General features: G+C 53.4%; 2 protein-coding genes and 1 long non-coding RNA gene across 3 annotated transcripts; 1 reads left to right on the plus strand and 2 right to left on the minus strand.

Moving 5' to 3' along the window:
- Positions 1-11,703, minus strand: PIN1 (peptidylprolyl cis/trans isomerase, NIMA-interacting 1). The gene is made up of 4 exons (XM_059919841.1): positions 11,596-11,703; positions 9,375-9,587; positions 1,549-1,659; positions 1-617 (listed from the first exon to the last, which is right to left on the minus strand). Exons 1-4 carry the CDS (start codon positions 11,651-11,653, stop codon positions 508-510), a joined length of 492 nt encoding a protein of 163 aa, XP_059775824.1. The 5' UTR covers positions 11,654-11,703; the 3' UTR covers positions 1-507.
- A 6,005-nt stretch (positions 11,704-17,708) lies between these two features.
- On the minus strand, positions 17,709-19,277 carry UBL5 (ubiquitin like 5). The gene is made up of 5 exons (XM_059919842.1): positions 19,189-19,277; positions 18,794-18,860; positions 18,497-18,580; positions 18,298-18,335; positions 17,709-17,859 (listed from the first exon to the last, which is right to left on the minus strand). The coding sequence occupies exons 2-5, from the start codon at positions 18,847-18,849 to the stop codon at positions 17,816-17,818; spliced, it is 222 nt and encodes a 73-aa protein (XP_059775825.1). The 5' UTR covers positions 18,850-18,860; positions 19,189-19,277; the 3' UTR covers positions 17,709-17,815.
- A 40-nt stretch (positions 19,278-19,317) lies between these two features.
- On the plus strand, positions 19,318-21,299 carry LOC132364081 (uncharacterized). The gene is made up of 2 exons (XR_009502697.1): positions 19,318-19,508; positions 19,741-21,299. It is a non-coding gene; the product is annotated as an uncharacterized LOC132364081 (long non-coding RNA).

A 21,299-nucleotide genomic window follows, 5' to 3' on the forward strand; every position in this document is an offset into this window, starting at 1 on the left:
AGTGGTTCCAGGTTTAATCGAGGCTGGGGACGGGGCTGCACTGCTGCTTAGAGAGGGCCCCCAAGCAGCAGCAGCCTGGGCCCCAGGCGGAGCATTTGCTTTTTGCAACTAAATACAGGCAGGTGGCAACACCAGAAACAACTCAAGGCCCTCCTGCCCCCGTCCTGGACCTGGGGGGACACAGGGGGCGGCTCAGCTAACCAGGCCTTCTCTTTGGGACAGGTCACCCCCAGCCCTTGGATCTGGAAGTCCTGCGAGCCTCTCCACCCTGCGCCCTTCTGAAGGCAATTCCTAAAGGGGAGGGGAGTCTGGCAGGAAGCCCCCGGTGGTGAAAAGCCCCCCTCCCAGCCATTTTGGGATCAATAAATACTGTGTGACACGAGCAGGGAGGGGAACGCACTGGTCAGCGGCAGCAGGGAGCGGCGCGTGCGCACCCAGCCACCCTCTCCCGCACCCAGCCCGGGCGGGCGGGGGGCGTGCGTGGTAGGCCTGGGCCGTCCACACCCCTCACTCCGTGCGCAGGATGATGTGGATGCCAGAATCCGTGAACACGGGCCCACTCATCTCCCCTGCCCGCAGTGCAAAGGAGGCGTCTTCAAATGGCTTCTGCATCTGACCTGGGGAAGGAAGCATGAGGGATGGCAGGTGGGGGGTCAAGACCCGGGCTGCAGGCCAGGACCAGGCAGGGCGGGCAGATGGGGCTCCCACCTGCACCCCCGGGCACTCATTTGGACTCATCCGTCACGTGGTTTATGGCCCGGTCACAGCGGCGAGTGGGGCCCAGCTGAGGGCGGCAGGGCAATTAGCGAGGCCCCGGGAAGGCTGAGGACAGCGTGAGGGATGAGGGCAGAGCTGCGGTCTCTGCCGTGCATGTAAAGATGCGTTCTAGGCATGAACTGGTCTCCCTGCGCCGGTCCCCAGCCCCTGCCACACTGTCTGTCTCCCCTGCCTCCTGGGGCGGGCAGGCGGTCCACAGACCCTTGCTGGCTCCCCGACACCCCTCGCCCCGTCCTGGGCCCCTCCCTGATGCTCTGTAGACCCCAGGGATGGAGTGGGAAGGAGGCGGAGGCCTGGCTCCCTCCGCTCCTCCCTTTTCCGCAGCCCCAGCTGGAGAGGCCTGAACTCGGGGTTGCTGATCTGACCCCCTCCTCCCCTCACCCCTGGTTTCCCCACCCACGAGGGCGGGGCAGGGGATGCTGGGGGACATGCCCTGGGGCTCTAAGGGGCCCCAGCCTTACACCTCCAACAGGAGGAGAGGAAAATGGCCGCAAGTACCCACCTTGGGGGGTCCGTGATGGGGACAACTGAGCAGAGAGGCACACGGATGGACTCCCCACCCCAAAAGAGAATGTCACTGGGGAGAAGGCTCTGCGGCCACCACCCCCAGCAGGGCGGCCTCTGAAGCCTGAGGGAGGGACTTTGCTGCCACCTGGTGGACTCCAAAGGCCCATGCGGCAGGCGTTACCCCTCCCGATCTCTAGGTGGTGGGCGGGCGTTGGTGGGTCAGAGGGTCCTGCCGGGGTTTGGTGGTGCCCGTTCCTCGCGCACCTCTGCTGAAGGCACCCAGGTCTCCCCTGGCCTTGGCGGAGCTGCAGTCGCTGAACTGTGAGGCCAGAGATTCAAAGTCCTCTTCTCCCGACTTAATCTTCTGGATGTAGCCTGCGAGGGGGACACACAGGGAGACCTCCCCGTCAGGGCTGGGGCGGGGCAGAGGGCTCCAGGGAGGGCGGCACTCCACTCAGAAAGCGCCTTTCACGTGCATGCACACCGTGACCCTGTGGTGACCGCAACAGCCAGCTGGCCTCACGTTCCATCCCTATACCGCCCGCTCTGTCACTCCCCACCCGACACACACTCAGCAACATACAATGAACAGAGCATGGCCTCTTCCTACCCTCACACATACTCTGAGAGAAAATCTACCCCCCAGGCCCTGTTGGGGAGGACAGCAGAAGACAGGACAGAAGTTAAAAAGCGACACTGGGACCCAGGGGTTCCCCAAAAGCCCCAGGGCAGTGGTGGAAGCCCCAGTGGAAAGTTTTCTACAGGCTTCTAGGAGAAAGGCAGGAGGCCAGGGCACCAGCCCAACTCTGCCACAGGAGACGGCTGGGTCCTCAGCCCATGGGGTAAGCCCCGCTTACTGGGGCTTTGTGGAGACCTAGCGGCAGCCTAGCTAGGGCTCAGGAAGGGACACGCGTCATTCCCACAGACTGCGCCCCAGAGACAGCAGGGTGTGCTGGTAGCGCACCAGATTCACCCTCTGTGCAGCCCAAACTGTCCCCATTGGGTACCAATTCTCCCCGGAGGGACAGGGAGGCCGGGCTGATGGGAGGGCAGGAAAAGGATGACTGAGGGGCAGGGCTCCCAGCAGAGGGCGCCAGGGGGCAGCACCGAGCACCTGTGTGACTCTCACAGACCCTGCGTGTGTGGGGTAGGGAAGGGCCGCCAGCCACCCTCCTGAGTCCAGGCAGGAGCCCTTGGAGCGAGAACCCATCCTGTCCTCCCCAGACCACCACCGGACAGCCCCTTGCCTCAAGCCAGGCCTACACGGCTTCCCTGACAGCCACTCTCCTGGGGGGCATTATCCCTGAGGCCCCTGGGGGGACCTGGGACCATGCACCCCCCCCCAGCTTAGCGATGGGACGCCAGCCCACGCTGGATGTGAGGGGTACCCCGTCACACCCACTGGTGGGTTTCTGAACTCCATGGTGACACCTCTAGCCGTTGCTCCTGTCTGACCTAAACGAGGCTGTGACACGCCTGGTACCTGTCTGAGCACCGCAGGGACACTGCGGATTAATCTACTTGGTGCTCTGAGGCCCAGACACGCAGCCAGGCCATCTGCCTAATGCTCGGCTGGTGCAAACCTCCCCTCGGCCCATGGGCCTCCGACTCCCGTCCGACCTCAATGTCACTGTTATCCATCTATCTCCCTGGAACGACGGTGACAGCACACCTATCACTCCCGGCCCACCCCCGTCTCACTGCATGTCACAGCAGCAACTGCGTGCCCCGGTATCTGACCTGCTCGGCTGCTTCCACGGCTGTCCCGGTAGCCCCTGCCTCCCCCGTGTCCCTGTCACTCTCACCCTGTCCTGACCGTCCCTTTGCTTCTGAGCCTCAACTGTCAGTCACTGCCAGGAGGCCACAGTGACCCGCAGCACAGAGCCCGGCACAGACAGACACCTTGACAAATGGCACTTGCTGTCACCGTTCTGTCCCCCCTTCCGCGTGGGCTGTGCCAGCCGGTGACGAGGCTGCCCCTACTTCTCTCTGACCTGCGCACCCCGGTCCTCCTCGCCTGCACCTCGCAGTCTGCGCCGGCCGTCACCGTGATGCGCTGCCTGGTCAGGCAGGCCCTCCGTCGGATGCGCCACAAGCCCCACCCTCTGTGGACGGCTCGCATGCTGCAGCGGCTTCTGCCGTAATGCTCTGCTGTGCTCCCGACGCCGCCCTGGGGCTGCCAGGTAGGCGGTCCCCCTGTGCCAGATGCATTCATGGGTGACTGCGATCTGAACCGGATGTCACTAGGATACCCTGCCTCTACCTCCTCCTCTCCCTGGATTCTAGTTGCGTCCTCGGCCTCACCCGGGCGGCACCAAGATATCTCCTCTCTCTTCTGTCTGGACCTCAGTAACAGCGGCCAGGGGATCCTGAGTGCACAGTGCCCCCCAGTGCACCTGCCTGCCTCCAGGTACCGTGGGGGGCGCTGCTGCACACGCCCAGCACTTGGGGAGTCGGGCCCAGCCCTGAGCCCGGTACAAGCACCCCCCTGCTGCATCCTCCAGCAGTTGGAGCTGTGGGCACAGTGGCGGGGAACCCCCGAGACTAGGCGGCCTGGCCAAGGCGCGCACACAGTGTATGTGTGCAAGCAACAGCAGCCTAAAGACTGAATAAAAGCCAAGCTTTTGCCCCCCCATAGTTTTTTGTTTGTTTGTTTTTTTGGGGTTTTTTTTTTTTGGCCAGCCGCATGGCTTGTGGGATCTTAGTTCACTAGGCCCTCGGCAGTGAAAGCGGAGTCCTAACCACTGGAATGCCAAAGAATTCCCGTGTCCCCCATAGTTCATAGCACCCAAATCTTCCTCTGACCAGCCAACTCTCTCAGAAAATATTCTGCTTGGATGGGAACCTGAAATGATTTTGTTTAAAGAAACAACGCTTCCTTCCTGAGCTTCCCTTTCAAAAGCTGACCTTCAGGGGTCTGGCCACAAGTCAAGATGCAAGGCTACATTCAGAACCCCCTGTGTCCCCTCAGCTCAGTCTTACACGCCCCATGGTGTCCTGCCCGGTCTTGCCCCCACCACACACCCCCACCTCTCAGCCTTTGCTTAAACTTTGTTTAATCGTCTCTTCCCACCCGAAGCTCATCTGCTGTCCTCTGGTCTCACCCAGGAGTCTCCCTAAGGCCCCACTAGGCGAGGTGCCTCCCTGGGCCCTGCATTTACCCCTTTCCTGTTTGTGCGTCTGTTGCTGCCTCATATGGAGAGGACAGGGACCAGGTCGGCCTTGCTCACTGCTGTGTCCCCAGCTCCCCGTGCTGTGCACTGAACAGGTGTTCACTAATGTTGAAGGAATTCGTGAATAAATGAGACAGAAACAGGCCACGGGGAAGGAGAGAGAGGGATCCACCACTGGGCTCTGTAGACGGAAATGCTGGAATCTCATGCCTTTTTTCTATGAACCTCAGGCTCAAATGCTGCAGAGGAGGCAAGAAAGGAAGTGCAAACCAGACACCCCGGGCTGTTCCCAGCAATGCCCTGCCTCACCCGATGAGCAACACCCCCTACCCAGACAGCGTCCATCTAACCCTCACCCAACGGGGCAGCTGAGGCAGAGCAGGGTGGCTTGTGGACCCCAACTACTGTGTTCGGATGCCAGCTCTACCGATCCTGAGCTCTGCGACCCTGGTACGTGACTTCGTCTCTTGGAGCTTCACTTGCCTGGTCTGTAAAATGGGCTAATTATCAGCTCTGACCTTGGAGGGCTGCTGTGAAGGGTAAAGGAATTACTGCCAGAACAGTGCCTGGTGCAGAGTGAGCCCCTGACAATTACTAGCTGTCAGTCCATAAATAATACGGGTTGAATGTTTATGTCCCTCCAGAATTCATATATTGAAGCCCTAACCCTCCAATGTGACAGTTACACGTAGGGGGACTGCTGCTCACATCAGGGCCTCCCTGGGACCCTCAGGCCCTGGGCATGTGGGGATGGAGGGATGGGAGTAGGCAGGGAGGGCTTCTCCATGGCCTGGCTTCCTTACACAAGGACACTGGCCATGACAGGCAGCTGGTCCCCAGATCCCTGACAAGCCTGTGGCCGCAGCCCAGCAGCTGCAGAGGGGCCAGCACTGGGAAAAGGAGCCTCAGCAGAAAATGTGGACACACTGCCGGCAGCCTGTCCCCTCGGGGCAACCGGGGAGCACAGGACCTAAAAGCGAACTGATGGACCCAGGCTGCCGGCTGCAGAGTGTGCCGCCCAAATCCTGATCTCTATCACGTGGAACAAGCCCATGACAAGAACAGGGGACGGGGGAACAACATCCACTTTCACAAAAGAGAAAACCAAGCCCAGGCGCCCAAAGCTTGCTGATGTGGCACACGAGTGTCTGGTTACCGAGAGCACCATGGCCCGGGCCATCTCACTGCACCCTCGTCAGGACCCCCGAGGGGGCCTGCCTCAGCCCCATCTCAGGACACTGAATAAAAGCACGGGCCAAGGTCACTGGAGGGTCTGCACGCTAAACCCACCAGGCCTCCCGCGTCCTGGCCCAGAGCTCCACCCATGGGCCATGGGGAAGCAGCAGGGAGCTCTTGGTAGGCAGAAGCCTTGTCCAGACCATGGTCCCCAGCACACACTCCTAAATGATTGGGGTCGAGGCTCTGCTGTGTAGAGAGCAAGCGGCCGGCACTGAGCCCACTGCTCTGCTGAGCGTTCAGCTGCTGGCTGTGGCCCCTGGACCTTCACGGCCACCCGGTCCCCATCCTACAGATGAGGCAACTGAGGCTCTGAGAGTAAAGACACTTGCTGGAAGCTACGCCGCTGGCACCGAGATCCATCTCTGTGTGACTCCAGGGCTGGGCCACACTGGTTCTGACCTTACCCCACCCCTGCCCCTCTAATCCATCACCCCATCCTCCCGATTCTGCCTCCTAAATCTCTCTAGAATCTACTCTACCTGCTTCCTACCTGCCCCAAGTTCAAGTCACAGTGTTTCTAGTTGCGATTCCTCCCACAGCTTCCACCAGGCCCTCTGGCACAGGCAGGCATGTCGGACCCCTGCTAACACTCCCGAGTGTGCACTGACTTAAGGCCAGGCCCCAGGGCCCAGCTGCTTACTGGGCACACCCCCAGACACCCCTTCCCAAGACCCAGGCTGACCTCAGCACCCCCAGGCTCCCACTGCAGTGTGAGCCCCACCAGACACATCCCCGTCCATCCTAGAGCTGGGTTGGGGGGCACCCTCACCTGCCACCCACAGGCAGTCCCCAGGGCCCAACAGCTTTCCTTCCACGTGATGCTCAGACGTCCCCATGTCCACCTGCCATCTCTGGCCAGGACTGTCGCAAGGGCTTCTGTCTCTGGCCTGCTGCTCTGCGGAATCCAGGTCCTCTCACGGTTGCCTTGCCAACGTCTCTTCCTCAGACCCTCAGACTTAGTGAGTCCCTCCCCAGACTGTGCCTCTTCCCAATCCCCTCAACCAGTGATGGCGCCTCCAGCTGCTCAGTCTCCAAGTGCCCATCACCCCTTGCTCAGTCTCATGTGGTTTGGAAGCCTCAGAACAGGGACCCCTCTAGGAGCTAGGAGGACCCAAGAGGTCATCTCGTGATTCCTCTGGGTTTCCTGCCACGTCCTCTTCCCCTGGGGCCGCCAGACCCCGCTCATTGCTCACAGCTCACCGCTGGTCCAGCCAGCCTGGGCCCTGGGCCTTCTGGCTTTCTTGGCCTGTCACCCTCCAGCCACACGGCTCTCTCCTAAAAGCCAGCGCCACAGGGCCCCCCTCCCAGTCACACGTGGCCATGTGTTTCCTGCTGTCTCTGGGAAAGGACCCGAACTCTTGGCCTCACTCTGGGCTGTCCTCCACCTGGCTGGGACCTGCCCTTGAGGGGTCTCATCCCTCTTCAGTCCCCTCCACGGCTTCCCCCCGAGTCCTACCTACAGCCGAGCCACAGGCCTTCATTTCTGCCGCTTCCTCTGCCAGGGATCCTTCTTGCTTCCTCCTGATCCAGGAAACCAGGCTGCGGGCGCTGCCGTGGGCCAGGCTTTGTGTTGGGTGGCAGGAATACAGTGGGGAAAGAGACAGATCCAGTCCCTGCCCTCATGGAGTCCAGGAGGTGAGCTCTTTGAATCTGCCTTCAAGATTCTGTGCAAGAACTTGGCTCTGCTCTACAAGGCTGGGAGGTAGGAGGCTAAGAGGTGCCATTTAGCAGGTGCCAGACACTATATGGGGGGTGTAGGTGTAGGCGTAGCTCAGGAGGTGAGCTCTTTGAATCTGCCTTCAAGATTCTGTGCAAGAACTTGGCTCTGCTCTACAAGGCTGGGAGGTAGGAGGCTAAGAGGTGCCATTTAGCAGGTGCCAGACACTGTATGGGGGGTGTAGGTGTGTTTAAGTAATATCCCACGGGCCAGGGACTTCCCTGGTGGCGCAGTGGTTAAGAATCCACCTGCCAATGCAGGGGACACGGGTTTGATCCCTGGTCTGGGAAGATCCCCACATGCCGCAGAGCAACTAAGCCCGTGTACCACAACTACTGAGCCCGTGTGCCACAACTACTGAAGCCCACGCACTTAGAGCCCGTGCTCCACAACAAGAGAAGCCACCACAATGAGAAGCCCGCGCACCGCAAGGAAGAGTAGCCTCCGCTCGCTGCAACTAGAGAAAGCCCGCGTGCAGCAATGAAGACCCAACGCAACCAGAAATAAATAACTAACTAAAAAAAAAAAAAAAAAAATCCCACCGGCCAAGTACCGGACCAGTGATGTCATAGCAAAACAACAACCAATATGGACTGATTATGCCAGGGCTGTGCTAATAACACCCATCATAATAGCCACCAGCAATTACAGAACATTTACTAGATGCCAAGGCTGTTATTCATGCTTTACTGCATTAGGTCAGAATCTTCTCAGCTACCCTATGCAGTGGGTCCTATTATCATAACGCTAATTTTACAAGTGAAAAGATTGAGGCTCTGAGATGTTAAGTAACATGCTCAAGGTCACACAGCCAGGACCTGGCAGAGCTGGATGGGCACTCAGGCTATTTGGGCATGGGAGAGAGATGGGTTATGTGGGGTTGGAGGGCCCGGGAGGGGTCTGGGATCTCTGGTGAGAGAGGCTGAGTGGATGATGAAACCATACATGTGATCCAGACCAGCACTGTCCAACAGAACTTCCTGCAAGGATGGAAACATTCTCTATCTGTGCTGTCCGAGATGGCAGCCACTAGCCACATATGGCTACTGAACAGTGTGGCCAGTGTGACTGAGGACCCAATCTTTAATATGACTTAAATTTAATTAATTTAAATGGAAATAACCACATGTAGGTGGTGGTGGCCACACTGGACAGCTCTAGACCAGGGTGCTGCGAACTATGTCCCACGGGTCAAATCCTGCTGTTTTTGTAAATAAAGTTTTATTGGCACACAGCCACGCCCATCTGTTTACATGTCATCTATAGCTGCTATGGAGTTACCAAGCAGAGCTGACAGAGACTGTATGGTCCACAAAACCTAAAATATTTACCATCTGGCCTTTTCAGAAAAAGTTTGCCTACCGACTGCTGCTCTAGACTGTGGAGGAAACACAGAACAGAACGAGGAACAGCCTTCTCCTTCAGGGCAGAATTAATTCACCGATTCTACCTTTCCAACCTCCCTCCTGACCCATCCATACATGTGCCCCAGGACCCTGCTTGATGATACTACTATCAAGGATAGCTCCCACTGAACGAGGACCCACTGTGTGCCACGCACTTTCTCATCTCACTGAGTTTTCACGATGGCCCTTGGAGGCAGGTATATGATGCCCATTTACAGAGGTGAAAACTGAGTCTCAAGGAAGTGACGTGAATGCCCCAAAGTCAAGGAGCTTATAGTGGCATGGCTACCGTCTGATCCCAGGTCTGCCAGCCCCAAGGTTGGGTCCTCCCCACCTACCCTGGCTCACCCTCAAATACCAGCTGGAGAGGAAAAGGAGAGGCAGCCGTGAGAGGCAGGCTCGTGTCATGTACAGGCACTTCCAGGTCTGTCAAGGCCACAGCTGACAGCTGAGCAAGGTGGGGTAGAGGGTCTGGCATGATTTCTACAAGCCCAGTCTGGCCCCTGGGGAGAGGGACCTGCCCCCGCCCCAGACCCTGTCTCCACCTGTGCTCACCATTGATCAGCTCCAGAGCCTCCTCCTTGGTCCGGGTGATCTTCTCCTGCCGCCAGGACGAGGGCCGCCGTGACTGGCTGTGCTTGACCAGCAGGTGTGAGCAGCGGACCCTGGTGGGCTCCCCTTGTCCATTTTTGCCGCCGCCAGTGCTATTGCCACTCGGCCGCTCCCACTGGCTGGCGTTAGTGATGTGATTGAAGTAGTACACCCGGCCTGGAAGAGGGGGGAGTGGAATTCAGCTGCGACCTGCTCAAAGGACACCACCGTGAGGCCGTGATAAGGGACTGGCCAATGAGATGCCTCCATTCAGCCAGCCCACTGCTGTCCACCAGTGCCACCAGGCCTTAGGGAGCTAACATACTAGGTGGGGGCAGACAGACACCAAACAAGCAATAAGACCACGTTATAACTTCAGTCATTCATAACTTCAAGGGGGAAAATAACCCCAGGTGAGGAAGAAAGGTTCCAAGCGTGCACTCAGCAGCCAGACCGCCTGTTCAAATCTGCCACTCTGCCACTCACTCACTGTATGATCAACCTTCCCTGGGCCTCGGTTTTCTCACCTGTAAAATGGAGATAACAGCAATACCTGCCTGAAGGGTTGCTGTAAGGGCTGTATGAGTTCATATCTGTAACGTGCTTAGGATAGCACCTGGCACACATTAGGAGTGTGGTAGCAACTATTATGTCCATTTTATAGACCACAAAACTAAGCAACATTTCCTGGGTGTTTACTCTGCTCCAGGCACATATGGGGGAGGCAGGAACTGTACCCATGTGCGTCAGACACAAAAGCTCTGCTCTTTTCCCCTACGCAGCGTACTCTGCTGCAGAACTGGGGGCCGGCATTACTGGGGCCAGATGTTACCCAGAGACTAAGGAGCATGGAGTGAGGGCCGCAAACAAGAAGCTTGAAGTAGGACCCAGTAGAGATAGGGTGTCATTCCAGGGGCGGAGAGTTTGCCTGGGTTACGTGGAGGACTTGTGCCCACCATTGTGAAGGGCTGGATGTCACCCATGGGGAACACTGTTAGGGTTGAACTGGGAAGAAATGGAGGGAGTGGGGGCCCAGAATTGGGCAGAGCATCAGCTTTATGCTGCAGGTCACAGCCACAGGCCAGGGCTGCAACAGGGTGGGTGACAGCTGAGCCACTGACTGCCTCTAAAACCTTGGCAATGGGCTCCATCTCCCTGAACCTCAGTTTTCTCACCTGAAAAGTGGGGGTGAGGTGAGAGAATAAGGACATCAAACCTTATGGGGTTAATGTGGAGAGCTGATGATGATGTATGCAAAGTGCTCACCAGAGCTCCTGGCGTTCAATAAATCGGAATTCTTACTGCAACTGTGATTACTGTGAGCTCTGGTCCGGCGGAGTGAAACACTGGACCTCAGTGTATCTCAGTGGTTTGCAGTAACAAGGGCAGGGGGCTGTGGAGTCAGACTGACTGGATTCTAACCCAGCCCCCACCCCCTGAAATGAATGACCTTGAGCGAGTTCCTTCAGTTTTCTGGCCTCAGTTTCCTGACCTGCAAAATGGGAGTAATAACTACCTACCTTCCAGAATTGCAGCCATTCAGAGAAAGAAAACACCTAAAACGCTTGGCACAATGCTTGGCACTGAGATAAACGTGCCCTATTATTGACATTATTATTGGGGGAAAAACCTTAAATCGGGTCCCGGAGCACGGGGGGATGTTCTCAGGCACAATACCACCGGGCGGATATCGCAAACTCAGAATTAGGTATGGATGGCAGCAGGCATGTTAGCAGTAGGAGATTGTGGACCCGAGGCCGAGCAACCCTGGGGCCCCGCCCTGAGCATGGGGTTGGGGTGTCCTCCCCCAGGGGTGCCCCCTGGGCCCAGCGGGGTGCAAAGACCTTCTCCCCGGACGTCAAGTGCATTAGGCCGAACGAAAGGTGTCAGTCAGATCGGCAGGGCCAGGGACATCCCTGAGGGAGTGCGGAGGGATCATCGTCCCCCTACCACCCCGACAGTGCGAAGGGCCTCTCCGGCCCCGCCCCTTGCCTCAGTTTCCTCAGGGTTCCCCACTCCTCAGGCTCGCAGCCCTCACGGGGTGAGCCGGGCCGTCACCCTGGGACTACGCGGAGGAGCCAAGACCCCACGGCAATCGAGCGGCGGCGCCGCGCCCAAGGGGCGAGCTCGAGCCCTGCTTCCGCGGGCCCTCGCGGCCCCGCCCCAGCCCCGACCCCTACGGCACCTGAGCTGCGGCTCATGCGCTTCTCCCAGCCGGGCGGCAGCTTCTCCTCGTCCGCCATCTTCCCTCCTGCCGCAGAGCCCGCTCCGCCTCCGCCGCACCGCCTCTGCCGCCCGCGCCTGCCCACCGCTGCTGCCGATTGGCTGGGCCCGCCCCGCACCGGGGTCTGGCGACGACACTCATTGGGCATCCCAACTGTCCGGACGGGCTCTCTGGCTTCCTATTGAGCAGAAGCGGGGGTGGGCGGGACCTCCCACGGTTTTACCTGGGCCCCGCCCCCGGTCGGCCTCACCCAGGCCCCGCCCTCCTCCTTTCCTCGGCCCCTAAGTGGTGGGAAAGGGACACGAGCCCTCCTTGTCAACGCCCTTTGCCGAGCTTCAAAGAAGTCCTCACCTCTCCTTTGCGTCCTTCGCCGCAGAGCTCATCCGATTGGCTACTGCAGCAGCAATTCCCGCCTTCCTAAGCCGTACCCGGAGGGCCGCAGCTCCCCATGCGGAAGTGTCTGGTTTGTGCGGAGGTAACTGCAGCAGGGAAGGTTCTTGGCAGAGGCTGCGCTGCCTTTGCTGTTGCCATAGCAACGCAGTTACCTTGGTGATGAACAGCTAGGAACCCCGAAGCCTAAATTTGGCTCCTCCATCCTCCCTCTTCCCACCTGTTTCCTCCAGATGTCCAAAGCTAGCCCACCTCCTTTTAATTTTTTGTGCAAGTCTCTTTCCCTATGCTACTGACCCAAACACCTTACACTTCCGTTGGAGTCTACTTTACTTCACCTATTCCCTCCCAGTCTGGCTTCTGCCTCCGTCCTGGGTGACCAGTGGGTGTTGGCATTGCCATTCAGATGGGACAACATGGGAGGCGCGGGTGGGAGGATGATGAGCTCAGTTTGAGTCAATTTATTTTTTTAATTTATTTTTTATTTAAGTATAGTTGAATGAGTCAATTTAAAATTAAGTCTGTGGCACTCGTGGGACACTGGGGAGGTGGTTGGAGACCTAGGGCTAGAGATAGACATGGGAGTCAAGACACCAACAGGGAAGAGTTCAACTACAGTTCATCTATAGCATAGACCCTTACATAACCGTTAAAAAGAATGAGGTGCAATGACATGAAACACAGGGAAACATGTCTATGACAAATTATAGAGGCAGGATGGGGGTTGAAGGTTAACAGCACTCAGGAGCCAGATTGCTTTGGGTTCAAAGCCTGGCTCTACCATTTGCTATGACCTTGAACAAATTACTTAACTTCTGCACTTCAGCTTCTCCATCTGCAAAATGAGGGTAAGAAAAATACATATCTCATAAATACCTTTGATGTAAAGATTAAATGAGTTAATCTATATAAAGCACTCAAAAACAATGTCTGGTCCATAGCAAGGATATGTGTTGCTGGGTGAAAAAAAAAGCAAGTCACAGTACAGTGTAGCAATTATAGTATGTATGAAAGCATAACAAAATGAAAAAAAAATCAACAAAAATTAATTATGTGTATTATTAGAGTATGTATAATTATCTCAATTGTGTAAAAACTATAGCTTTATATCACAGAAAATTTCTGGATTTATTCAAATATGTTAATGAGTAACACTGGTGATTCAGGTGAAGGAAGAGATGGGAACTTAAGTTCTAATATAACATTTTGATTCTTTTTTACAAGCATATATGAGCACAGTAGTAATAATACTTTTTAAAAGATAATTTTAGACTTAGGGCAGAGCTGCAAAAGTAGTATAGTTTTCTATGTCCTTCACCCAGCCTTCCCTTATATTAGCATCTTACATAATAGAACAGAGGCTCTCAGCTAGGGGTGATTTTGTTCCCCAAGGGACATTTGGCAATGTTTTAAGACATTTTTGATTGTCACAAATGGAGGAAAGGAGATGCTACTCGCATTTAGTGGGTAGAGGCTGCGTATGTTACTGAACATCCTACAATGCACAATTATCCACCCAAAACGTCAACAGTGCCAAAACTGAGAAATTCTGCCACAGAATAATGATCAAAACTAAGAAATCAACATTGGTACAATACTATTAACTAAACTAGACTTTAAAAGAATTTCCCCAGTTTTCCCACTAATATCCTTTGTATGTTCCAGGATCTACATTGTCATGTCTCCTTAGTCTCCTCCAATATATGTCAATTTCTAGGTCTTTCCTTGTCTTTCATGCTCTTGATACTTTTGTAGAGTAGAATGTCTCTCATTCTGATGTTTGGTCATGATGGGGTTTGTCTGGTATTTTCTCATGATTAGATTGAGGTTATGCATTATTGGGAGGGATACCACAGAGATGATATGCCCTTCTCAGTGCATCATACTGGGTGATCAATGATGTTGCAATGTATTACTGGTAGTATTAGGGTTTCAACTGCTGCATAACAAATTACCCCACAATTTAGTGGATTAACATTTGCCATCTCAGTTTCCAGTACAGTTTAGCTGGTGTCAGCAAGGGCGTCTGTGGTCTTATCTGAAGGCTTAACTGGATAGGATCTGCTTCCAAGCTCCCTCATATGGTTGCTAGCACGATTCAGTTGCTAACAGGATACTGGACTGAGGACCACAAGTTCTTCACTGGCTATTGGCTGGGGGCCAGTAAGGCAGCTCACAACCTGGCATCTGGCTTTCATCAATGAGCAAGAGAGCAAGCAAGACAGAAACCAGTCTCTTCACAATCCAATCTCAGAAGTGATATACCATCACTTATGCCATATTCTGTTTGTCAGAAGTTAGATCTACCCTATACTCAAGAGGAGGGGATCACACAAGGGTATGACTGCATGAGATCATTAGGGGCCATCTTAGAAGCTGCCTCTCACAGTTGTGATGTTTTTGATCACTTGGTTAGGGCAGTATCTGAACTATTTTCCCCTTTGTAATGAATAACTACTTTTGGGAGAGATACTTTTGAGACTGTGCAAATACCCTACTTCTGCTTAAACTTTTGCCCACCAATTTTAGCATCTATTAGTGCATCTTGCCTATAGCAATTGTTACTACGGTGATGCAAGGGTGGGTGATTTCTTATTTCTCTCTTTCCTTCTACAACTAATTGAAATCCTTTTGTAATGAAGACTTGTCCCTTCTCGCCCACTCATTTACATATTCAGTTATTTATTTATACGAGCATGGGCTCAAGGATATTTAATTCTTTGGGTTATAATCCAATACTATCGTTATTTTGTTGCTCAAGTTGTTCCAAATTTGGCCACTGAGAGCTTTTTCACAGGTTGGCCTCTGTGCCCTTTCAACGTGCTTCCATCCTTTTTATTTGAGTACTTCTTACCTTCTGGTACACAAATTTTGGGGGTTTGTTTTTTAAGCAAACAGGTAAAGAGGATACTGACCTATAAGAGCAGGAAAATACAGGCTCAGCTTGTATTTTCCCTGCCCTAGCTCTGGAATCAATTACTTCTCCTCCCCCCCACCCCCACCCCAAATTACTTCTCCCAGAAGCCCTGGTTCCTTTTATTGGAGAATATTATTTAGAAACCAAGATCTGGCTGCTGGGTGTGCTCACTAATACTGGGGTGTCACAGCTTCTGGTCCCTCTAAGTGGGTAAAGGAAATATATGTACATATGCACATGTCTGTATTTCTACATGTGTCTGTAAACATATTAAACAAAAACCATGAGTCCACACTGATAACTCCCAAGTCTAATCCAGCCCCACAGGGTTCATTCTACCCACCCCCTTCCACTGTACCCTCTCCTGGTTTTATTTGTAACTTCTTTCTCCAGCAGCAAGAAAACTGGCTCTAATTATATACCATATATTTTCCAACCCTGTGTGTGTATACATGTACAAAACTAGTTTCAGATTTGCTAAATCATACCACTGTGAGGAACATAGTTACCAACTAAAGTACAGTGTTTGTGTATAATTCTTTTTTCTTTATCCTTACAGTATTAAATCAAATTACTTTTTCAAGGTTATTTAGGTCAGCTCCTTTCTCCCCTAACCCCTTTGGTGGGGTCATGTGATTCATTTGTAATACAGGCAGATTTATTTGACCGCCTGCATTCCATCTTTCTCCCTATATCCTCGTTGGCAAATGCTGAGTCCTGCATCCACCACTACAGTTCCAGACATAGCAGTTCCATCACCACAGAAATCCCTGCATACTGCCCTTCTATGTAAAAAAAAAAAAAAAAAAGCAAACAAAAATCAATAAAAATACTAATTAAAAAGAATGAAACGGATAATTTATATAGAAAGAAGTAAAGCATAAAAAAGCAAACCGCTGAATGGTATGCAAATATTACAGAATATATAATTATTCCAATTGTATAAAAACTATAGGTTGTATTTCAGAAAATTTCTGGATTCACTCAAATGTTAATTATTGCCACTGTCGGTGGGGATATTATAAAAATAAGAAACAATTTTTAACAAAACATTTGAATTTTTTTTACAAGCAGTTATTGGCACAGTCTTTTTAAAAATAAAACTGAAGTTTATATAAATGCATTGATAAAGGTCTGACCTCAGGAGAGAGAATGGGACCAGGAGTGGGGTCTTACTTTTAGCCTGTACTTTTCTATGCTGATTTGAAAACAAGGACTCACCTTGTCAAGGTTGTCATGAAATTAAAAAAAAAATTGTTTTTTTTTAACTTTTGGGTTTTATTTATTTATTTATGGCTGTGTTGGGTCTTCGTTTCTGTGCGAGGGCTTTCTCTAGTTGCAGCAAGTGGGGGCCACTCTTCATCGCGGTGCGCGGGCCTCTCATTATCGCGGCCTCTCTTGTTGCAGAGCACAGGCTCCAGACGCGCAGGCTCAGTAGTTGTGGCTCACGGGCCCAGTTGCTCCGCGGCATGTGGGATCTTCCCAGACCAGGGCTCGAACCCGTGTCCCCTGCATTGGCAGGCAGATTCTCAACCACTGCGCCACCAGGGAAGCCCGGGGGTTTGTTTTTTAAGCAGACAGGTAAGGAGGATACTGACCTATAAGAGCAGGAAGAGCAGGGGTACCAGAAAACAGAGATTTCTAACTTGTCAGGAGGAAGTGGAGTCCTAGGGACAGGAGGGAAGCCAAGGGAGCAGGTAGGGAGGTGGCCAATGGAGACCGAGGTGAGACCATCACCCCAGGCAGCTGGCAGGTCTGCATCCCAAGAAGCTTGGTGGCAAAAGGCAGGCAGAAGCCTGGGTGGAGCAGTGGGCTAGACTTGAACATGGTTATGTCCTGAGAGGATCAGCCAAGTCAATACACAGAGAGGGGAGAAGGGATGGAGCAAGGGTCTAGGTGAAAACTCTCCAAGCAGCTCCAGAATGTGGCTCTGGGAAAGGACAGGGCCAAGGTTGAGCCCAGGATCTGTGGCCAGGGGAACAGAAATGGAGTGTTTGGGGTCCTGTCTACTCAAACCTGAGGGAAGAAGGCAGGAGACGGCTAATAATGCCAGGCATCCTGCTGTTTTAACTCCATTATCTCATCATTATCTCATGGAAATGTGACTGTCATCATGGTTCCCCTTTTTAGAGGAAGAAACTGAGGATCAGAGAGGCTGACTCCTCCAAATTCCACTGCTAATGATCAAAATTCAAACCCAGTTGGTCTGACTCTTGAGGCTGGGTTCTTCTTGTAGCCTATGCCACACTGTTTCACTCTGTCCACAAGGATTTCATAAGTGCTAAGAACTGTGGCTGCTTAATCATGCTTTATCTCGTCTCCACTTCACGACACAGCACTGAAATAAACACTGTCGGTTCCAGTTTGGATAAGGAAATGAAGGTTAAGGGAGATTAAGTAACTTGCCCAGGGTCACAGTTGGTGGCAGAGCTGGGATTCCACCCATAGTCTCTCTGAATCTAAACCTGTATTCCTAACTACTACATCTACTGTCGTTACCCAGATGACAATAATTAGGTCTATTAGGATGACAGTAATCCCAGGATTATTGTTGGTCTATTAGGTCTATTAGGATGACAATAATCCCAGGATCTCTTGACCTTCAGAGACACACGGCTAGCCCCAGAGCTCTGGTCTTCCATTCTGGCTCCCTCATTGATCCAATCTTGAACTCTTATTGAGCAGCTGGGTACTGAGAATATAGTGACGACCAAATGCCAACCCTCCCCTCAAGAGATAGCCCTCACTCAAAGATGACAACAGTGAAGCAACCTCTAAGTCTTTATTAACATGAGTTTTCAAAAACAAGCATCCATATTAGTGTGGGGGGCGAGGGTGGGGGAAGAGGGAAGGACAGGTAGAAGGAATTCTGCTCTATTGGTAATAAAGCTCCAGGTTCATCCCATCGTGGATTTCATCTGAAGTACAGGTGTTAAGGGATCCTCACTGTGGGCTCCATCCCCACCCCTCCCATCTGTCACAGCTGGGTCAGGGTGGCCACATTTTAATTTGAAAAGAATCCAAACTTTTAAAAAAGTTCATGTTCCTTTTGCACAACAAACATGCCCGAGTCTCCCTCCACTCTGACCTCCTGTACCCAACTCAAGTGGAGCTCAGTAATAAATACTTTGACTGGAAAGTGTCAAAGTCTTATAAGCCGAGTCAAATCAAAATATTTCACCAACCACCCTCCTCCCCCAACAAAATAATTATATGGCTCCCATTTTCTAAATACTTAGCATGTGCCACATATTAAGTTAAACACATTATGTGCATAATCTCATATAGACTCCAGTACTGAACAAAGAGAACCAAGTCTGGGTATGTAGACCCTTCCTCAAGAAGTCAAAGGATACAGTCCCCCAGAGATACGTGGTCCTTAAAAATCGTGTACCTGCGGGATAAAAACTTTTCAGGAAAAAGCCTAAGGAGGCTCTTCAGCCTGGAGGCAAGCTCAGGAAGTTCTGCCTAAGCAAAGGGCTGGTTGCAGCCCTCCCCCAACCAAAAACTTCTGGCCTGCTCCTGTCCAGCCCCCAGCTCTACCCCTGTACTCACCACTTCTTCAATACGATCTTGTTCCAACGGGTGCCAGTTTGGGCTGCAATCAGCTTCTTAAGGTCCCCTATGGTGTCATCAGTACTGGGCGCAGAGGAATTAAGGAAAATGGAAGGGGGAGATAGAACGCGACGAGGACATTTCCAGGAGTGAATGCACTCTGCCAGGACCCCATTCCCGCCCCCACCCCTGCCCCCGGGTTTAACTAAAATCACCCTACAACATAGACTGAGTTGCCTGCCTCATTCATGTCAAGCACCCTCCGGAAGCCACCGCCTCTCGGCCGCCAGTGGATACTTGCATTTAACGCGGACCTTCTTCCCCAGACGGTCGTTGCAAACAACCTCGATCATCCTGGCTGGAGCTACACAGGGCAGGGATAAAGGCAAAAGAATCAGGACTTCAGGGGTGCCTCAGGCCCCAAGGCACCCGGTTATTGAGACTTAATGTTCACGCCTCCCTCAATCCCCCATATCGGAGTCTTCCTGGGCCCCAAGTCCCGTGTCCCAGGACCTCGGACCCCACGGCGACCGCGGACCCCAGGCAGCCGCGCGCCCCACCCCCCGTCCCGGCCCAGTCCCACTTCAGGTAGCCTGAAGGCCTCGCCTCGCCTCTCGCAGGCGGGCGGATCCTCGACGGCCGGGCCCCATCAACTTTCCCCTACTCCGGACCTCTCCACCTGGCCCCATCACCTCGAATCTCCCGGAAGCAGCAGACGCCACACCAAGCTCGCTCGAATGCAGAGCCCCAGCCAGCGCGGACGCTAAGAACCGGAAGCGGAAGTGCGCAACCGAAAGCTCCTCCTTCCGCTCCTCCCAGTGCCTGTCAACGCCCCGCGGAGTTCGCAGCCCCGGGCAGGATGTGGGCTTGCGGTTCCCAGGAGCAGCTTTGGGGTCCAGAGCCTGAGTAGAGGGACACATGTGGACGGAGCGTGGAGCCGAATGAGGGTCCCGGCTGGGGAGGGGCGTGGAGAGTCAGAGGTCATGGACCGGCGCCCAGCCGTTTGGATGCAGTTAGTTGAAGGCTTTTCGCTGTGCCGAGACGCCGTCTGGTGTGGCATCTCGGGGGGCGGGGATGACCTCTCGTTCCTGAGCCTGACGGAGCCTCTAACTGCAGCTTTAGGGCTTTGGGGAGCCTGGGTCAAGTCCTGCGGGCATCCCGTCCGCCCCCCTGCCTTCATTCAGGGCTGGGCCTCGGAAGCTTTTTGCTCACCCCTCCCCTCTGCTTATCTCGCCTGCCCCCAGGGACATCTTGGGTGCAGACTACAGTCAATAAGTGAAGGAGCCTCCTGATCCTGGCCTGGATACCAGCACTTACCAGAATGGAGTTCTGAGTTCTGGTCGTCACTATATTCTCAGTACCCAGTTCTGACGTTGCACGTCTACCTGCAACACTGACGAGGAAGCTGGAAACTGCACAACTGCAAAATCTCCCAGGTCTGTATCTTCAAGGAAGGTCGCTCCCGCCCTACAGGGGGCACTGTGTACCAGTTCCCAGCCTTGCCTTTCAGCGCCAAAGCAGCCCCTGAACTGGTCTGGTTCCCCAGAGCTGGTGGGACAGAGAACACCCCTCCCTAAGTCCAACCTGCCAATGGAACTGACTCTTGAACTGTTCCCTCTCAGCAGATGGGATTCTCCTAGTTTGGTGAGCCTAAAAGGATTCACTCTGAAAAGGGGCCACCACTTCTTTTTTTTTTTTTAATTTTTATTTATTTATTTTTGGCTGCGTTGGGTCTTCGTTGCTGCGCATGGGCTTTCTCTAGTTGCTCCGAGCAGGGGCCACTTTTCATTGTGGTGCGTGGGCTTCTCATTGTGGTTGCTTATATTGTTGCAGTGAGTGGGCTTCGCATTACGGGGGCTCTAGGTGCGCAGGCTTCAGTAGCTGTGGCACGTGGGCTCAGTAGTTGTGGCTCGCGGGCTCTAGAGCGCAGGCTCACTAGTTGTGGTACACAGGCTTAGCTGCTCCGTGGCATGTGGGATCTTCCCGGACCAGGGCTCGAACCCGTGTCCCCTGCATTGGCAGGCGGATTCTCAACCACTGCGCCACCAGGGAAGCCGCGGGGCCATCACTTCTGATTCACCCAATCCACCTTCTCAAACTAGGATATGAGATTAGGTGGAAGACATGAGATGCTTTCCTGGGGAAAGGGAGGATGCCCTGTGACCCTGTTGGGGCTGTCCTGCCTTAGGGAACTGGCCCAAGAATTCCCACCTCAAACACTAGACTCAGGGGCCTTCCTGCCTCAGGACTTTGATCCGTTATTTCTGCGACCCCTGCAGAATCCCTCTGAGTGGGCTTGAGAGGGCAGGGAATCTGAATGGAAAGCTTATTCAGACTGGAGACACAGGCTTTGGATCCAGACAGATGAGTCAAAACCCCTTGATATTAAGCTGTGTGGTCTCAACTCTTCCCCTCTCTGATTCTCGTCTTCCTCATCTATGAAAGGGGAGAGCAATCCCCACCCTAGGATTGTAGTAAGAATCTACAATTCTTAGATTGGACCAGCCCCTGACAGTCCTCTTGCAGAAGAACAGATGGGGCAAGAGGGGGAGATGGGAAGGTCAAGGGTGAGCTTGAGGGGACTAATGTGCCCAAGGAAGTTTGGAAGGAGCACATCTTTGCATTCACATAGAAATACTAGGACACACCAGATGTTGATGGTGTTTACCACTAGACAGTGGAATTGCTGTGTCTCATGTTCCTCTTTTTGGTGCTTTTGGTGTTTTCCCAGATTGCCTACAATGAACATATGTTACTTTTGTAATCAGAAGAAAAAGTAAATGTTATTTTTTTAAAACAAGAA

Source organism: Balaenoptera ricei, chromosome 3, assembly GCF_028023285.1.
Source record: "Balaenoptera ricei isolate mBalRic1 chromosome 3, mBalRic1.hap2, whole genome shotgun sequence".
Classification (NCBI taxonomy): domain Eukaryota; kingdom Metazoa; phylum Chordata; class Mammalia; order Artiodactyla; family Balaenopteridae; genus Balaenoptera; species Balaenoptera ricei.

Coding starts and splice junctions, on each gene's coding strand:
- PIN1 (XM_059919841.1), bottom strand. CDS start 11,653: ATGGCGGACGAGGAGAAGCTGCCGCCCGGCTGGGAGAAGCGCATGAGC. Junction 1,660..9,374: donor GGCTCTGGAGCTGATCAATG/GTGAGCACAGGT, acceptor TCCCCCTCGCAG/GCTACATCCAGAAGATTAAG. Junction 618..1,548: donor CCTGGGTGCCTTCAGCAGAG/GTGCGCGAGGAA, acceptor TTCCTTCCCCAG/GTCAGATGCAGAAGCCATTT.
- UBL5 (XM_059919842.1), bottom strand. CDS start 18,849: ATGATCGAGGTTGTTTGCAACGACCGTCTGGGGAAGAAGGTCCGCGTT. Junction 18,581..18,793: donor AAGGTCCGCGTTAAATGCAA/GTATCCACTGGC, acceptor CTCTGCGCCCAG/TACTGATGACACCATAGGGG. Junction 17,860..18,297: donor CCACGTATCTCTGGGGGACT/GTATCCTTTGAC, acceptor CCTGTACTTCAG/ATGAAATCCACGATGGGATG.